Genomic DNA, 19075 nt, shown 5'->3' on the forward strand with positions numbered 1-19075 from the left:
AAATGGACCAGCAACTTCAAAGCCAGGAACCCAAAAGAATCTACCTTCCATATTCCTTACTCTACAGGGAAATGCTCTAGAAAACATTTTCCCAGAGAGAGCCCCCGCTCCCCCCCACCACTAGGCGAGGCCACCGCCCATGCACCAATCCTTGCAGCACCGCGTGGAGAGGGCGCCGCGCTCAAGCGAGCCGGTCTACATAAACCGTCTCCACGCGGCCTCTCCCCGTCCCCCACCACCTTCCCCCACCCAAACCCCACCTCCTCCCCGTGTCAAAACCTCCGAGCCCCGAAGCGATCGCCAGCTCAGCGCGGCCGGCGACGGCGGCGGTCGCCGGAGAGGAAGAAGATGGAGGACGTGATGGACTCCGCGGTGGGCCCCCACTTCAGCGGGCTCCGCCTCGACTCGCGCCGCCTCTCCTCATCCTCCTCCTCGCTCCCGTCCCCGCCCTCCGCCAACGGCAACGGCAACGGCAACGGCACGGCCGACACCGCCGCCAAAGGGTTCGTCTCCCCCAAGGCGGACGGGGCCAGGCGCCCCTTCGTGATAGGTAACGTGCCTCGTCTCTGCCGATTGGCTTGTCTCTCTGGTCTCTCGCGCTTGGAATTTTCCGCTCGTTGAGGTCTGGTTTTGAATTTTGGTGCGGGATTTTTCTTTTGTTTGCTGGTGGTTCTGAAGGCGTGTCGGGAGGGACGGCGTCGGGGAAGACCACGGTGTGCGACATGATCATCCAGCAGCTCCACGACCACCGCGTCGTGCTGGTCAACCAGGTGCGGGTTCCCCTGCTCATCGGATTAATATATTTTTTGTGTTCTGATGACCTTGTTCTGCTTTGGTTCTGTACTGTGGCTGCGCTATCGATGCGTTTGTGCAGCGAACTCTAGTCATGTGTGTGTTTTATGAATGCTTTACTGAATGATAGGTTTGATTGCGGATTTGGATATTGTTTACTTTGTCGATGCTGCAATTTCCTTCTTCCATATAGGATTGCAGTCGTTGGTGCGTTAGAATGTTATTCGATTGGGGATTTGGATAGGTTAGGGCTTGATTATTTGTTATGTTACTCTTACTCAACATATAGACTTTCATATTATCCTGGAGTGTTGGAGTAGGCTTCTGTGGCTTCTAGAGCATCCCATCTTATCTTCAAAGTTGCTGAAGAAGAGATTGAGTGGTAAGCAAGACATGGCTTACAAGGGCTTTTTAAATTGTGGATAATGTTTGTTCTGAAATGGCTGTAGTTTTTGTTATGCTGACACTGGCATGAGATGGTGAGTTGCTTTGTAACTAGGGAGGTGACTGTGCAGCGAACATCATTAGTTTGACTGTGTCATTTCGAAATCATTTACTTTGTCAGTGCTGTAAATTGCCTCTTTCATACAGAATTGCAGTCATTGGTGCGTTATGATGCTTTTGGTTTGGGGATTTGGATAAACTATGGGTAGATTATCTGTTGAGTTTGTCCCACTCAACATATAGATTTTCATATTAACTTGGACTAAGCTTGCATGACTGTTAAAACATTTCATTGCATCTGCACAGTTGTTGAAAAATGAATTGAGCAGTAAAGCAAGGCACAGGCTACAAGGTGTTTTTCATCTGGATAATGTTTGAAATGAAATGGCTATTTTTATGCTGATACTAGCATGAAATGGCGATGTACTTTGTCACTACTCACTAGGAAGTGACTGGACAGAACAACACCTGATGCAGGTCAAAAACTGGTGTGCCTGAAGATCTTACTTTACATTTTCTGTTAAATGTGGCTTGAGTCTATTGAGTGTTTCCTAAACGGTGTACAATATCTCAGCACAATTTGCTTGAGTTGTTATTTTTGGTGTTCACTTGGAGGTACCTTTTTAAGTTTCTTTAAGGAAAGTAGGCGACTTGTTGAATTATTAAAACTTGTACATGAAATTCATTGTGAGCAGTTTGTTTCTTGTTAGTAGCATGAGCACATTCATACGCAATTCACAAGTATGTATTTGCTCAAATCATTGTCTACATTACATGTTGAGAATGCTAGAAAATATCATTTCATGAAACAGTGCACAATGCTGCATCTGCATCCAATCATCTGTGCTATGTTTATGATGAATTAAGCAGTACCGTTTCGTCTATTTCTTGAATGCTGATCTGTGTCCTTGCAAATTGCAATTTGCAAAGCGTACTGAGGCAGGCTGGCAGTTACTCCTTCATCCCAAATTACTATTCGTTTTAGCTTTTTTAGATACATAACTTTTTCTATGTATCTAGGCATAGTATATATCTAAGTGCATATCAAAAGATATGTACCTAGAAAAGCCAAAACGAATAGTAATTTGGGACGGAGGGAGTATCATTCAATGAAAACCTGGCATTAGACTAATGGTTCATCAAGAGATACCAAATCACAAGTTGGCTATAGCAGGCACAACTATATATGTACTCTAAATGGTACCCAATCATTGAAGCATTGTTTTAGAGGATGCTGACATCCATTGCCATTGACTCTGGGCTTTAATTTCTTGCAGGATTCATTCTACCGTGGTTTAACCGAGGAACAGTCTGAGCATGTGCAAGACTACAACTTTGATCACCCTGGTACTTGAAATGCAATCATGCGAACATTTATGCTTTTTTTAGTTTTTATAGATTTAGTTCACTTTAGCTGAGATTTTTTTTTCTTTTGCAGATGCATTCGATACAGACCAACTTCTGGAGTGCATGGGAAAGCTAAAAAGCGGGCAATCTGTGAATATTCCTATATATGATTTTAAGAATCACCGGCGATGCTCTGAAAGTTTTAGAAAGGTAGTGATGGTATAATTAACTTTGATGTAAAGAGAACAATCCCGTTATCATTTATGATCCAATTTGCATAACCTTGTTTAAAATGTTTTTCCCTAAAATATCAATTGGATATGTGGTGCGCCATGCATTTTATTTATTGTGAGTGAAGTTAATTCTGTTACCGAAGCTTTCTTTTTTTATTTTTGGTGGGAATGCTATCATCGTTTTCTTTTTTTTTTTTGTCGTTTCCTACTCTAGACATCAGTGGCAACCTATTGAATTTATTAGTAGGTATCTATTACGGATTTGAAGTTTTTGCTTTCAAATAAGCTACATATGATACAGCGGTAGTGGAAGCAGAAAATAATGAACCTTTTTTGGGGTAGGTCCTATGTAACATACAAGGGCACAATACATGTAATAAACAGTGTGATGCTCCTTGATTTCATACATAACAGTGAGTAGCCCACGCACTCAGCTGCTGCCCTCTCCCAACCCACCCTAACCAATTTGATTTGCCTTGCACTCCTCTTATGACTGAAACCACTGCTCACTTATTTTTGTTAGGTCAATGCATCAGATGTCATCATTCTGGAGGGTATTTTAGTTTTTCATGATCAAAGGGTTCGTGATTTGATGGACATGAAAATTTTTGTTGACACAGGTTTGTGCCTTAGTGGCTCTTCTCTTTGTTAGATATGTGCTTATCAATACTGTGGTGGCTGTTTAAAGACAAGTATATGCTTAACTAGTATTGCAACTTTAATTGGTTATTCATATTTTTAACCAATCTTCGGTTATTTATTGTAGATGCTGATATTAGGCTTGCTCGACGTATAAGGCGTGATACAGTTGAAAGAGGTAGAGACGTTACCTCGGTGCTTGAGCAGGTAATTAAACCTGGTATCTTATTGTCCCAATTTTTTTTTGTTAACTGATGCTATTAGCATACCTTGCAAATACCTCCATGCTACCATGCCTGCAACAAGCACAAAATATGGCACTCTAATACGAGTTCCCATTGACATAATCAGTATGGGAGGTTTGTGAAGCCTGCATTCGATGATTTTGTCCTTCCTTCCAAGAAATATGCTGATGTGATCATACCAAAAGGGGGAGATAACCATGTTGCAATTGATTTAATTGTGCAACACATCCGTACAAAACTTGGTCAGCATGACTTGTGCAAAATCTACCCAAATGTCTTTGTAGTCCACACAACTTTCCAGGTATGCTTAACTGTTCCTCTTAAGCTTTACAATGTTCTTAGATTTGCAAACTCTTGATGCTTTGGATGATTCATCTGAACAGATACGAGGAATGCATACACTGATTCGTGACAGGAACATTACAACACCCGACTTCGTTTTCTACTCAGATCGGCTGATTCGTCTGGTACTGCTACTAGTTTTATGACCTCTACTGACTTATTTAATACAGTGGCCAGTTTGATAGCTATTTAATTTGTGGTTACTGTATGCTAACGCATTTGTTGTTTGTAAAATGTCTTCTAGGTAGTTGAGCATGGTCTTGGGCATTTGCCATTTACAGAGAAGCAGGTCGTTACACCAACAGGTATATCGTTGGCTTCCTTTTTTCATATACCTTTCTTCTTCTTCTTTTATTTTAATATGTCCTATATGTTGTTAACTTATTATTTGGCATAATTTATCATAATATTATAACATGGGCAGCTATGGTATACTAGAATGATATTTAGAAAGTGAAGGAACATGTTTGATTAAAACTGGGTTTTCATTGGATGAACATGTCATTTGCTATTTTTCTATTCATATTTGTGGTCTTTCCGAGAACCATTCCAATGTCTGTTTTGTGGATGACTGTTTCTGATTGTTTATGCAATAAATGATGAACGTGAATTTATGTTAATTTACTTCTTATGCTTTGCCCTATAAATGTAAAGTGTGATTGTTGAAAAGTTATACTTGCCCCCAAACAATGTTACAACTTATTTTCCGTGTCATCAAGTACCGGAGTTTGTACAAAGATATCGTAGCTTATGGCTTCAAATCAAAGATACAAATAGAGGTTGTATTTCTTAAGCTGTTGTGTGTCGTGAAATCTGTTTGGCTTTTCACAGAATGCATGTGAAAGAAACCTTCTAGTAGCTATAGGGCTTCCTAAAACATTTTGTTCCATCTACTTCAATCTACTGTACATTCCTTCCAGAACTACTCTGTACTGTTACAAATTTTAGAATAGAATAAAAATTTGAAATTCTGCAATCTATTGTATCATGACCGTTTGTCCTGTGTCCAGGATCTGTTTACATGGGAGTTGACTTCTGCAAGAAGCTCTGTGGAGTGTCTATTGTTCGAAGGTAAAGGCCAGAATAGTTTTTCTGAGAAATTTTTGGTAGCTTAATAGGCAAGAAATTTGTATGTGTTATGATGTCATTATCTGTATTTTTCCAGTATAAGGACATTCATAACCAGAGTTTCGAACTCTGGTTAATAAGGACATTCATAACCACAGCACACCCTTAATAAATTGCTTTCATAATCTCTTCGCATTTTTCTACGGACACTATTTGAGATGTACCAGAGTTTCGAACTCCAGATTTTCTTTGCTTTCATACATTCTATCCTCTTGCAAATTTGATCTTTGAAGTCATGTTTACAAAGCTATAAATTCTGCTATATATCAGTATGCAGCAATAGTTATGATAATGTTTTCATCTTTCCATTTTTGTTTTTTTCTAGCCGTATGTTTTCAATGAAATCACTTGTAATATGTTGACACCCTTCTTTCCTTTTCCTGTGCACATCAAATTGGTATCTCTGCAGTGGTGAAAGCATGGAAAATGCCCTGCGTGCATGCTGTAAGGGGATAAAAATTGGTAAAATTCTGATACATCGGGTTGGAGACAATGGGCAACAAGTAAGTTTTTTTTAACACATACTAATTTCCTTGAAAAGTTAATGAAAATGTTTCAGTTTCTGGTATGGTGTGTGACCAAACTGAATTTATTTTCTGTACCCAGCTCATATACCATAAGCTTCCCCTGGATATTGCTGAACGTCATGTTTTGCTTTTGGATCCTGTGCTTGGTACAGGTTAGCATTGTATTATCCGTTCTTCTGTTTTATCTATACGGTTCCTTTTGCATGCTTGTTTGGATTCCAAACCATGTGCTGGTTATTTAGCTACTGGCTGAAGTTTCATATCTTGTTTCTGCAGGTAACTCAGCTAATCAAGCTATTGAGCTTCTTATAAGGAAAGGAGTTCCTGAGGAACGGATCATTTTTCTTAATCTCATCTCGGTAAAGTTCTATTGCTGAGTTGTAGATTGGTTACTCCTGCATCTTCCTGTTCTTAATGGATAGTTTATATACATCTTTTTGACAAGCAGGCCCCTGAAGGCGTCAATTGTGTCTGCAAGCGCTTCCCTCGTTTGAAGATTGTAACCTCAGAGATTGATGGCGGCTTGAATGAGGAATATCGGGTCATCCCAGGACTTGGAGAGTATGGGGACCGCTACTTCGGCACAGACTAATCGATGATTGGAACCGCTGTAGTTGGCAGTGTGAAAAGATACTCGAGTTAGAGCTAACATCACCGTGACAGATATACTGGTGTTTGGTTGGTTATGGTATACTGGAAGCAAACGCGGAAAGGTTTCTGGGAGTTTGCTGAAACCGTGTGGTCTTGTCCATTATCACATGACTCGGTAATACTGTTGGTTCTCTTGGTGTGTGACATACAGAATCGGGTTTGCATTTTGAAGCTCCTGGCTGAATGGACCTGTTCCTCGTCAGTTACAGGCCTGCGAAATGTATTTGAGTAAACCCTGTTTCCCGGCTTCCAACAGATGCCGTGCGATCTCAGCTGTGATTCAACTGAGTTTACGAATGAAATTTCAAAGGTGGTGGCAATCGCAAGTGCTGAGTATTCGCGGTGTTGTAGTGTCATATTCATATGGTTCAGTTGGTTGCTTCTTTTTCCTGTTCCTGATTATATTATATGCTGGTGAAGTGGTGACGCACTAATGCGCAGTTTGCATTACCAAATCCCTTAATTTAAGGCGCATTAGTGCGGTTGAGCATTGCTGATCTCAGCTCTCACTATATATCCCTTCTCTTCAGCTAGTGTTGCTGGTTAGACGACCAACACTAACCTTCATCTTTGTTTAGCTTATGATCGTGTTGTCTGTACTCTGGTACTGTTGTTCTCACGAAATGTTGTTTACTTCAGGCAGGGGCAGTTGACACGAAATCGGGTTTTGGATTGAGCGACCGTGGCCAAAATACCCTCTTGCTACAAACTTGCAATGATGTAGGTCTGGACTCTGGACCAATATATTTTGAGGTTGCCGTAGAACGATTCCTTTTCTGTGCGACCTTCTCTTTCGTGCAGCTTCGCAACTGCACACATCACACGCAACGGAATCAATCAAGGTATGAGGCCGTGTCATCATATGGTTCTTCGGGGCCCGGACCAGCAGCATCTTGTAGCGGTGCCGCCAAACCTGGCGCCATGAGGGTCCTCTCTGCACATTGGCGGGGTGGCTGTGCTTGGGGGGTTTTGGCTTGGGAGCTTGGCGTATCAACTGGAGATCTGACCAGGATTCGTTCTTGAAACGTGACAGTTCATTTGTGCTCCGGTGGTGCGTTCCTCCGATCGGGGACTTCCGGACTTGGGAGAGGGAGATCACCGTCTCAGTATCTTTCATGTAAGGTTGCCACGGCATACGGTCACCGATTGGTAAGAGACCACAGATACGGCCACCACTGGATTGAATCGAAAATGACACATTGACACCACAGAAACGGCTCATCTCCAGGGCGGCTGTGGGTGCAGCAGTTACAGATGTTATAAGTGCCCTCTAATCTACAAATATAGGAGTACTATATCTCCCTTTTTTTTTAATGGACACGGCAGGAATTATTTCGCTGGTATCAACAAATCCAAATCCTAGATACCCACATGTTGCGGGGTCGTAAATATTGTAGTAGAGAGCATCTGAACTCACAAATCTTGGTTCATCCATCGGCTATTCAGCATTGCGCAAATTCTATTGCTTGGGCGTCAGGCCAGCATATTCTTCCCCGTTCCATCACTCATACCTCTCTTCATTTCCTTCTGGATCACAAGTTCTCCAGCCCAGATTCTGATTTGGGCCCATCTAGAACCTCAGAACAAATCTTCAGCATTTCATCAGTTCCTACTCACAGCCCTTCCTTAATTTTGATTAGGATAAAAGTTTTCAGAAGAGAAAATAGGAATGAAGTTAATGCTCAGGATCCTGCTGCCAGGATTAATTGCCTCCTTGGATTGGACAGCACAACACTAGATACCATCCATCTCATTTTCCCAAACAGAGGGCACCAAAACGGTATAAGAAGGAAGCAGTAGATGCAGGCCGCGCCTGTTGCCATATAAACCATGCCGCCCTTCTTCTCCGACGACCCGTCGTCCTGCGTCTGCTCTCCTCCTCCTTCGAGGCCCAAGGACAAGAAGAACATGGACTGGAAGGCGAGGGGGGGCATGAGCAGGCTCCTCCCGGTCATCGCCTTCTTCCTCGGCGCCGCGCTCACGGCGGCGTTCGTCTTCCTCGGCGCGACCATGGACGTGAACTGGCGCCTCTCCGAGATGGCCGTGTGGGGCAACGGTGCCGGAGACGAGGTTAGCGATCTGCCGCTGCTTCCTCTGAATTCTGACGCATGATCTTCTTCTTTTTTGGCTCATGTGGTTTCTGTCGAATCAAGATTTGGAGTTTGTAGTTGCAGCAAAGGATGCATACGTAACTGCTCCGCTTTCAGTAGATTTTAGAGTCCAAGATAACAAATAGCATGGCTGTAATTTCATTTTTCAGTTTTTGGTACTCCTAACTTAAGGTACGCGTAGACAACACAAGCATTTGATTTTTGACAGAAGCGCACGAAGATTTATGAACAGCAATGCAACAAAAGGAAACAAGCGAAACTTGATCGTGGGTATTTTACTGCAATTTTTTTGAGCTGAATCTGCAGTTTTTTTACAACCCTTCTGATTACCTGAACTTTCCACTAGAAATGCAGATTTTTTTCCTCCCTTTCTTTTCCTTTTGACTAGTAATATCCTGCAATATACCAATAATAGAACAGCATCATACAATTTGATCTATGGAAAATCGATAAATATATATAGGATCTATCGTAGGTTCACAGATATAGGTGATAGCGACTAGGAAATTCATGTCCAATACCATACTGCAAAAAAAAATGTGGCAACTAACTAATGGAGCATAGAATCCAAACTAGCAAAACACCAACTGGGAGCTTTGCCATATCCAGAGGTCAAAAGCCTTAAAGCTGAAGCTGTCCACTGAACAGGCAAAGAATATGCTAACCCTGGTGTCCACGCAGCAGGCTAGCTTTTGGGTTTATCCGAGTGAAGTGAGACGAGGCACACGCTGCACTGATTTCCCAGCTCCAGTGCCACTCAATTTTCTCTTCAGATTTCGAACCAAATTCACGAACCGATTTGCATTGTGCGGCAATCATCTAATCATGCACAAAAATGTCCAGGCGAATGCAGAGCTTTCCCAGCTGCTGAAGAACGCGTCGATGGAGGACAAGACGGTGATCTTGACGTCCATCAACCAGGCGTACGCGGCGCCGGGCTCCCTCCTGGACCTCTTCCTCGAGAGCTTCCGGCTCGGCGAGGGCACGGCGCGGCTGCTGGACCACCTCCTCATCGTGGCCGTCGACCCCGGCGCGCTAGCGACGTGCCGGTCCCTGCACCGCCACTGCTACCTCCTCCGCCCTGACGACGGCGTTGCCGCCGCCGCCGCCGCCGACCTCGGCACCGAGAAGCACTTCATGACCCCCGAGTACCTCGACATGATGTGGACCCGGAACCGGTTCCAGCAGACCATCCTCGAGCTCGGCTTCAACTTCCTCTTCACGGTACACCCATCAATCACTCAAGTTTAGGATGGTGCAAATTGTTCATGGTGTTTTTGTCAGGACATTGACATCATGTGGTTCCGGGACCCGATGCGGCACATCGGGATCACGTCGGACATCGCCATCGCCAGCGACTTCTTCAACGGCGACCCGGACAGCATGCACAACCAGCCCAACGGGGGGTTCCTGTACGTCAGGTCGAAGAACAGGACGGTGGAGTTCTACCGGCGGTGGCGGGAGGCGCGGGCGGAGTTCCCGGCGGGGACCAACGAGCAGTACATCCTGGCGAGGACGCAGGCCACGCTGACCCGGCGGCTCGGCGTGCGGATGCAGTTCCTCGACACGGCCAACTGCGGCGGCTTCTGCCAGCTCTCCGGCGACCTGCGCCGGGTGTCGACGATGCACGCCAACTGCTGCACTGGCCTCGCCAACAAGGTGCACGACCTCCGGAACGTGCTCCGGGACTGGCGTAACTACACGGCGGCGCCGCGGGAGGTACGCCGCCGGGGAGGGTTCGGCTGGACCAAGCCCGGCAGGTGCATCCACTGACAGACGAGTGAAGGAAGCAGGAAGCTGCAGTGATGATGCTCATGTGCTTCTTTGATTTCTTTGTGAGCAATGGCTGTCCTGGATTGCTTTTGATAACGCTGCATCTCATTTCTAATAGGTAAAGAATCACATGGCTGTACCAAAGTTCTTTTTTTGGTGGAACCGAGAACGAGACCATCCACCACAAGTTGTACTGTAGGGATCGAACGATTGTATTGATCAGTAGCATTAACAATGAAACTTTTGTTCTCAACTTTCAACGAATTCTGGTAGAAACATCTCACATGAACCATATTCACTTTAAACGAAATCTGGTCGAAAAAAAAATCTAACATGAACCATGTTCAAGTACTAGATCAAATGTGTCCAGAAGACACGTGCCCATATATCTTTAAACACAGCAAACTTTTGTAATCAAAGTTCAGCGCCAAATCCGGATGAATAAATCTCATGATAACCATATTCAAGTTGATCAAGCAGACAAAGTGCCCAGATACCTTTAAACTATTGTAAAATATATTACGAATTGTGCGTACAATCTGAAGCACAGCATCAAACCTAGCAAGACCAGATTCGAAGCATTGGAACCAGGAACATCTCAAGAGGCAAGGCTGCCAGGAAAAAGCACATAAGAGCTACAGCTATAATTCTTCGACAAAATAGCCTCGCTCAAGCTAACATACTTCACTGCTTCCTTGGTGCGACAATGTTGTCAGGCTACAAAATTCACATTGATCAGGACAGCTAAATAAAAAACACTTCTAAAAAACAGTAGTGTCAAAGCACCATAAACATATATTTCTACCATAATAACTTACTCAAATGAAAAGGGGAACTGCAAAGTGAAAGGGTGGATTCAATTTCTTTAATCATGATATTTTTGTTTACTGCGAGATGAATCGATACCAGTATGGCACGTCATGATATAATTATCATTCTTCCAGTTCAGTAGTTATACTGAATTAAAATGATAGGGTACTTCAAAATATGTATCATAAGAATTTGAAGTCATACAGCTATGAAATATCAAGATCATGCTTGATGAACATGAATTCACAAAGGTTAAAGAAATACCTCTTTCTTAACAGGCTCTTCCTTCTCTGACAGGATCAACTCAATGTGGCAAGGTGAGGACATGTAAGCTGCAGCAAAGCAAAATTAAATATGCTATTCATAAAAGCCACAAGAACAAAACATCATACTTCAATACGTACGATTGATGCGTCCATGAGCACGGTATGTGCGGCGCCTCTGCTTCTGGGCTTGGTTCACCTGGATGTGTGAAACATAGAGGTTGTCGACATCCAAGCCTTTCACCTGGAAATAACAGAAAATTAAGTTAATCCAAACAGTAGGGAATGCGATGCACAATTAAAAAGAAAAAAGAAGGGAGAGAAAAAAGAGGGCAGCAGCATTATACATCAGCGTTACTCTCAGCATTCTTCAGCAAATCCAATATGAACCTGGCTGATTTGACAGGCCAGCGACCCTGGCCATTTGAGTGGCGAGACTTTGCTTGAGCAGTGCGACCAACACCCCTGCAGTATCTCCGGAAGGGAATTGCTTGCTTGTGAGCCATAACATCCTCAAGGTACCGCTTAGCCTTGGCCAAAGGCAGCTTGCGAAGTGCAAAGGCTGTCTCCCTTGTGTTCTGCAAAGATTAATACCGGTTTAGTAAGAGAAACAGGAAAAATATTGTGAACGTCAGAGGCACCATGTGATAAAATAATCAGTGAACTCGGTATCAAAGTATGCCTATCAGCCTATGCCATGTGAGGGAAAAGCTCCAAAAAATGATTTCATACCCGCAGACCCTTTCTGTGCCAGGTTGATACAACAGCCTAAGCACCTAAGCTTCTAGCAGTAGTTACAGCTATTTCACCTAAAATGTTCTGTCAAACCATATTTATAGTGACTGTGACTTGACTGATATAAAATGAAAAGACCAAATAGAGAATAGCAACACTTGTTTTTGCAGGAGAACTATACAGTGTTTTAAATAGAAGCCAGAAAGAGAGAGTAGTAAGAGTGGTAGAGAACACACCAGCTTAAAAAAGGAGATGCAGGACAATGCTTTAAAAGAAAACAAAAACTACCAGCTACCCCCATGGTCACATGCTACGAAACACGGATACTCCACCTGGGGACCGTATCCCGTATCGGATACGTATCCGATACGGATACGCCCCGGATACATATCCGTGGTGTATCCACGTATACCCGATTAAATGGGCCGAAAACTTCGGATCGGAAACGTCTCCGCGCCTGGATTCGGCCCAGCCGGCCCAACATCACAGCACATCCCACCTCCTGCCCTACTCCCGTGACCCGTCGGGCGTCGGCTCTCCCACGCGCAGCCGCCTCACGCAGCGCATCGCCGCATTCTCCCGCTCGACCTGACGGCTGACGCAGCGCCTCCGCCTCTCGTCGGCCGCCGTCCGCCGTCCGCCGTCCGCTGGCCGCCGTCCGTGAGGCCGCCTTCTGCCAGCCGCCGTCCGCCTCCCGCGGCCACGGGCCGCGAGGCCGCCTCCCGCCGGCCGCAGGCTGCCTCCCGTCGGCCTCCGTTCGCCCGTGATTACTCCCGTCGGCCTCCGGCGTAAGGAGCCCCAGCCCCTGTTCAGGTGCGTGACTTCCTCTGATAGTGGTAGTGCAGGCCTCCCGTGAACCGTGAGTTCCTCCCAGTAATGGTAGCATAGCATCCGTAAAGTGCATAGAGATTTACATTTTCTGTGTAGTGTATCCAGGCAATTTGGAAGTATAATCCATAGTCTACAGAATAAGGGCCCATGCAAGCATGGATGGTGGATTAAGTTCAGGGGCAGTGTGATCTTTATAATGTTGGCTATTGCACAGTTGTTGATTATCCTTTCTTTTCAATACTTAACCGGTTCAAATACAATTGCTTGGAGAATAGTACCATATAGATTGCAAGTAGGAGGTAACGTCATGATAATTGGCCAATCTCCAGAATCTGGATATGAGTTTATATTGATTGATTGCAGTCCCAGGCTCCCATCCTCTCCTAAATTAGAACCTGCTATCATGTTATTCTCAGTGTAATAGACCTTAAATGTCTCTATGTTGAATTTGAACATCTATTTTGCAATTTAATATGCATTGTTATTTATTTATTAAAAAAATAGTTAAAACGTATCCGCGTATCGGGTTGTTTAAGAAATTGCCGTATCCGCGTATCCGTATCCTTCCGATACCGATACGCGTATCCGTATCCGTGCTGCATAGGTCACATGAATGACTTATGATGCTCCATATGATACAGCTCACAATAAAATCAGCAAGCATAAGTTTCTCAAAAAAAATGCAGAATCAATCAAGGAGTTTGTTTGAGGTGTGATTAGCATGATGCAAGCCATGTCAACACAATATTTTAAGTTCCTATCATCTTACAAAATATTGTTTAAAAGTTCCAGGTGCAAAGACTCCACTTAGGCAATGTAGGGGCAATGGGACACATCGTGGATTCCGGATAAAACACAGAAATCACTTAGGCCATAAAGGGGCAATGGGACGTATCATGGATTCCAGATGAAACACAGACATCACTTAGGTAATTCTCCGGAAAAAAATAAAAACATGTTTAAAGATGTCACATTGTCTACGAACCATTTGCCACGGAAACAATACAATGGTTCATCAATAACAATGAACAATGTGTGTCGATGTCCCTAAAGTAACGTGGGAACTGCTCGCTTGAAGAACAGAGCAGAGCCTTTACTCTTTAGGTTTCCACAATGCAATCCATTCTTGCATGATGGGACACTTGTGCTTAATGCCAATACATGCTTAGCACTAGCAATCATAAAGCTCCAACAAAGTCATATAAGCCGACTTAATTCACCACCGACTACATCAAATGCACAGCTAAATAATGAGGAAGCAATCAACTCGCAATGAAACAAGGATCCAAAACAAGAATGTTAGGAAATGCACCTTGAAGTGGACCCTGAGATCCCTGCCCATGGCCTTGGCCGCTGCACAGATAACACAAACAACCCATCTGATGATCAGAACCACCACAAGAACAGGAGAAAACCTCGAACACAAGACCAAAAGCTTTACAGAAACGAAGCAGGGCGAGATCTTACACTTCGTCGGGTTGCCCGCCTCCTGCGAGTACTTCACCTGCGACGCAACAGCGATATGTCAGTCGGATCAACGGCACAAAGCATGGTAGTATGGTTGCAGAGGAGGAGGCGGATAGGGGAGGGCCTGACCATGGCGGCGGAGAGAGGAGTGCGGCGGCGCAGGAGGGACGGTCGCCTTCGCACGAACAATCTGCACTGAGGAAGCACCGAGGCGAACGAAGAAAGCGGCGGCGGCGGCGGCGGTCTAAGACGTGGGGAAACCCTAGTGCTAAGCCGCTTAGAGGGGCCCGACGGCCCAAGTACCTCAGAAGCCCATGTAGGGGACAGAGAGAGATGGCCCAAATCACCTGGTTCCCCCAAGTACCTCGGAAGCCCAATAACCTATTTTCTTTTACGCTTCCTCTTTTTCTCTCGGAAAAACGAAATTTTTTAACACGGCTTCTCAATAGCAATATGGGTAATTTTATGATCAATTAATACTTGATGAGGAAGGAGAAGCTGGTGAAACCATTTTTTAGCTCCTCCTCTTTAGCGTAAGCCGTTTTGTGGCTTCTCTCCGGCTTCGATGGTGGAACCGTTTTGAAATTGTCCATTTGGTAGGACTTCGCCAAAGTGGTGGAGAAGCAACCCTACAAGATCAGCTAGCGGGGATCTCTTAAGAATGGATAATTAGGATATTGTTGGGAATTTCCCTCCTCCAAACAAAGAAGAGAGAAGCGGGAGTAGAAGGCTAAGACTCACCTTATAACCCCTCGTCTCGTTTACATAGAAAAGGGATGAGTAACAATTTGTCCCTAAACCCTTCGTGGTTACAATATTCGCAATTAGACTATAGAACCTTTACATGAGATCCATTTTCTACACTAGTTAGACCATTTCTCCAACATATATGCATATGATCAAATTTCTTATGATACATAACGATCCGGAGACATCGTACTAAATTTTACCTTTTGTAAATAAGCTCAACAAACAAAAGTTTTGCGAGCCGCAAAGTGGGGGGAAATACTCATGCTTGATTTTGACGTCTATCCAGGAAAATGTCGATCCCCCCACTCAAGGAGATCGTATGTTTTACATCATGTGTTTCACAACTTACGTTACAATAATATTTTTCTTTTGAGTTATCATCTAAAAACGTGTTTCACCGTTCCCTTTTCAGATTAGATTAGTATATGTGTAGCCGATTGGTGGAAAATAGACAGAAGTCTACATTAAAATGAACGAATGTATACTGAATTATACGATGGGCACGCGATATGTGTCTGATCTTTTCTCTCTAGCCTGTCAAGAATCAAAAGATTTTATGCGAATCCGGACTTCAAGATCAAGACATATTAATGAAAAAGATAGTGACATGTTGCATTTGGTCGTTGAAGGGAAATAATGAAATCATACCCCAAATCTTGGGCGATGCTAACATGGATGTAGATGCTCGAATTTCCCGCAGGAAAAAGAGATTTTGCAAAGACACTTGTGACTAGTTTAATCTTTTGTTTTCTTTCAAGCGAAACGCTTTGTTCAATTCCATATCTTGTACGTAACATGAAATCTTCTAGGATTCTCAGAAGACATGGGGCTGTTTCTTCCAGACATACTAAGTTACCATGAGACTTGTTTTATAACATTCTTGAAGGAATAGGTTTCTAGCTTTGGTTTGGATTCGGGAGAGGATAAACTGATTAACTTCAGTCATGAAACATTAAACAACTTGTGTTTACTTACGATGAAGGTGAAACATTACACTAGTCTGAACTGAAGTCGTCATTGCTATACTACAAGGATTTTGTCCTTTTCCTTTCTTTTTTTTGGACGAAGAATGATCTTTCTCCTACCTCATATTCTGGTTTCTGGCACTTGATGGGGGCATGGGGCCCGTGTTGTCTTTGGTCCGGTACGTGCTCCGGTAGGCCACGAAGCAACCTGCCCGTTCCAAGACCGAGTAAACGTTGACCGTGGACTTTGTAAAGGAACTCCACAAGTGGTGGCCACTGAACCCTCACATAGGACGTTGTTGAGCCGTCTGATCAGAAATTGGCGGCACAGAATGGAGCCAAGAGTACCGAAAATAAAGCTTGAGGGAGAGAAGGACGTAGGTTTTGTCTCTACTCATGCCTGTTCAGCGGCAGTTGGTGTTCTATGCATCCAGTTTCCAGAAAAAAAAAGAGCAAATTGCTCCAAAAATATGCTAAAGCTAACAAACATCATTAGAATATAAACCCTTTTCATTGACCTCTTTGATCTCGTTTTTTTTTCTCTTGTTGTCGCATTCTAGCTACCACACAAAAATTTACCTTTTGTAGGATTCTGTCAAATGTTTTTGTGACATGTGCATACTTCCAGGTCTTGAGAAAAATCGAGCACTCTTGACCTGACGAGCAGGACAACCAGGTTGGAGTTTTGCAAAGCTAAACTTCACTGGACGAGGTAATTTCTGTCTGCATTCTCTATAGTCCAAACTCTGAAGTTGCCATGAAATTTTCAGATCCTACAGAACTTGTTCAGCAGCTGCAGCCATCTACATCTACGAAGCTACTACAAGAGTACCAGTTGAACTTGCTCGTCCAGCTGCAGTACACGTCGACAAGCCAATAGCAGACACCGGAACAGGATGAATCATTTCATTTTCCACGACTTCTCAAACGAAAATGACACGTGCACTCACTTGACACGGTCTAAATCCTCTGGAACACAAAACTGAAGAGGAGGCTGACATCTTATATGTGGTAAAATTTAAATAAAAAAGAAAGAAGTTATTCTGTTCATCCATCAAAGGCAAGTATAAATTGCGGCCAACATCTTTCTCTTTGGCTACCAGAATTGCACCTTTAGAATCCTTCTCGGTGATTGAGTCTTGGCAACGACCAACGAAAGCTTGCTCCTTGCGTTCCCACGGCGGCTGCTTCCATGGAGAGGCAGAGCGCGTCGTCGTCCTCCTCGCCGGACGCCGGGCAGGAGAGGGTCATGGCGGCCGCGAAGCACATCGTGAAGAGCCTGGCTGTGTCCAAGAACGCCGCCGACGACATGATGCACTTCTTGTCCACCTTTGACCCTCGCCTGCACCCCCTATCCTCTCCGGAGACGAGCGACGAGACGTCCGGCCGCGGCGGCGACGAGAGGCACGGAAGTGGCGGCGACGAGGAGGAGGAGGAAGAAATCGCCGCCGCGGAGGAGGTCATCCGCCGTTGCAACTCCTCATCTTCGTCATCCGAAATGATCGGTATGACCGACTACCTGTACGCCGTGGACGACGCCATCGCCGCGGCGGGCCACTCGGCCCGCGCCGCCGCCGCCGTGCACGCCGCCATGCCGCGCCTGGAGGAGGAGGTGCGCTCCCTGCTCTCTTCCTCTCTGCGGCGCCTCTCGCTCTCCTCGGACGACATCGACGAGGTGACGCCCAGCGCGTCGCCGCGCCACGGCACACTGTCCCCGGACGCCACGGCCTCGGTGCGCGTCGTCGCGGACCGCATGCTCCGCGCCGGGTACGGCCCGGAGCTCGCACAGGTCTACGTCTCGGTCCGCCGCGACGCGCTCGCGGAGTCCGTGGAGCTCCTCGGCGTCGAGGCCGTCGCCATCGAGGAGGTGATCAGGATGGAATGGAGCGTGCTCGACCAGAAGATGAGGCGGTGGAGCCACGCCGTCAGGACCGTGGTCAGGACCTTCCTCGCCGGCGAGCGCCTGCTCTGCGACGAGGTCTTCGAATCGGACGAGGAGCTCGGCCACGAGTGCTTCGCTGACGTCGCCAGGGGCAGCGTCCTGCAGCTGCTGGGCTTCGCGGACGCCGTCACCGTGTCTGCGCGCGCCACCGAGAAGCTCTACCGCACCCTCGGCATGTTCGAGGCGCTCACCGACGTGCAGCCGGAGCTCGAGGCCCTCTTCTCCGACGACGCCGCGCGCGAGTTCTTCTCGGGCGAGGTCTCGAGCACCGTCGAGCAGCTGGGCTCCACCTTGCGCCACACGATCGAGGAGTTCGGCCACGCCATCCACGGCGAGTCGTCGCGGAAGGCCGTCCACGGCGGCGAGATCCACCCCATGACCCGCTACGTCCTCAACTACTGCGGCCTCCTCGCCGACTACCGCGGCACCTTGGACGCGGTTCTCGGCGACGCCGGCCTCGACGACGACGCCGAAGCCTCCAGCGACGGCGGCGCAGCCGCCGCCGCCGCGACGCCGTCCGCGCACTGCATCCGCGAGCTGCTCACGCTCCTCCTGCAGAAGATGGACGACAAGTCCCGGCTGTACGACCACGCCGGGCTGCGGAACATCTTCCTAATGAACAACCTCCACTACGTGGTGCAGAAGGTGAGGGAGTCGCCGCCGCTCCGGGAGCTCCTTGGCGACGACTGGCTCCGCCGGCACCGCGGCCAGATCCGGCAGTACGAGACCGGCTACCTCCGGGCGTCGTGGATGGCCGTGCTGTCCACGCACTTGAGGAGGGACGACGGCGCGGCGGCGAGGCCGCCGGCCGGGCACAGGGCGCCGGTGGGCCCGTCGGCGAAGAGCTTCAACGCGGCGTTCCAGGAGCTGTACCGGTCCCAGACGGCGTGGAAGGTGACGGATCCCCAGCTCCGGGAGGAGCTGCGCATCGCCGTGTCGGAGCGGCTGATCCCGGCGTACCGGGCGTTCCTCGGCCAGGGGAGCCGGTTCCCGGCGAGGCACGTCAAGTGCAGCCTCGAGGACCTCGAGGACTACATGCTGGACTTCTTCGAAGGCGTGCCCAAGTTTGTCAAGTGGTGA

General features: G+C 46.4%; 4 protein-coding genes across 4 annotated transcripts; 3 read left to right on the forward strand and 1 right to left on the reverse strand.

The window, feature by feature from the left end:
* Positions 1-223: 223 nt before the first annotated feature.
* On the forward strand, positions 224-6743 carry LOC101758015 (uridine kinase-like protein 2, chloroplastic). The gene is made up of 14 exons (XM_004973935.2): positions 224-550; positions 679-770; positions 2514-2583; positions 2675-2793; positions 3340-3436; positions 3583-3662; positions 3807-4001; positions 4084-4167; positions 4287-4347; positions 5053-5113; positions 5580-5673; positions 5777-5849; positions 5974-6056; positions 6146-6743. Exons 1-14 carry the CDS (start codon positions 349-351, stop codon positions 6287-6289), a joined length of 1455 nt encoding a protein of 484 aa, XP_004973992.1. The 5' UTR covers positions 224-348; the 3' UTR covers positions 6290-6743.
* A 1099-nt stretch (positions 6744-7842) lies between these two features.
* Positions 7843-10492, forward strand: LOC101758427 (uncharacterized protein At1g28695). Its single transcript, XM_004973936.3, has 3 exons — positions 7843-8418; positions 9303-9683; positions 9744-10492. The coding sequence occupies exons 1-3, from the start codon at positions 8179-8181 to the stop codon at positions 10230-10232; spliced, it is 1110 nt and encodes a 369-aa protein (XP_004973993.1). The 5' UTR covers positions 7843-8178; the 3' UTR covers positions 10233-10492.
* A 146-nt stretch (positions 10493-10638) lies between these two features.
* Positions 10639-14587, reverse strand: LOC101758840 (60S ribosomal protein L17). The gene is made up of 7 exons (XM_004973937.3): positions 14468-14587; positions 14339-14375; positions 14184-14224; positions 11653-11883; positions 11447-11549; positions 11307-11374; positions 10639-10949 (listed from the first exon to the last, which is right to left on the reverse strand). Exons 1-7 carry the CDS (start codon positions 14468-14470, stop codon positions 10917-10919), a joined length of 516 nt encoding a protein of 171 aa, XP_004973994.1. The 5' UTR covers positions 14471-14587; the 3' UTR covers positions 10639-10916.
* Positions 14588-17551: 2964 nt separating this feature from the next.
* LOC101760055 (exocyst complex component EXO70A1) lies at positions 17552-19075 on the forward strand. The gene is made up of 2 exons (XM_022827800.1): positions 17552-18469; positions 18554-19075. The coding sequence occupies exons 1-2, from the start codon at positions 17552-17554 to the stop codon at positions 19073-19075; spliced, it is 1440 nt and encodes a 479-aa protein (XP_022683535.1).

This window comes from Setaria italica, chromosome VI, assembly GCF_000263155.2.
Source record: "Setaria italica strain Yugu1 chromosome VI, Setaria_italica_v2.0, whole genome shotgun sequence".
Lineage (NCBI taxonomy): Eukaryota > Viridiplantae > Streptophyta > Magnoliopsida > Poales > Poaceae > Setaria > Setaria italica.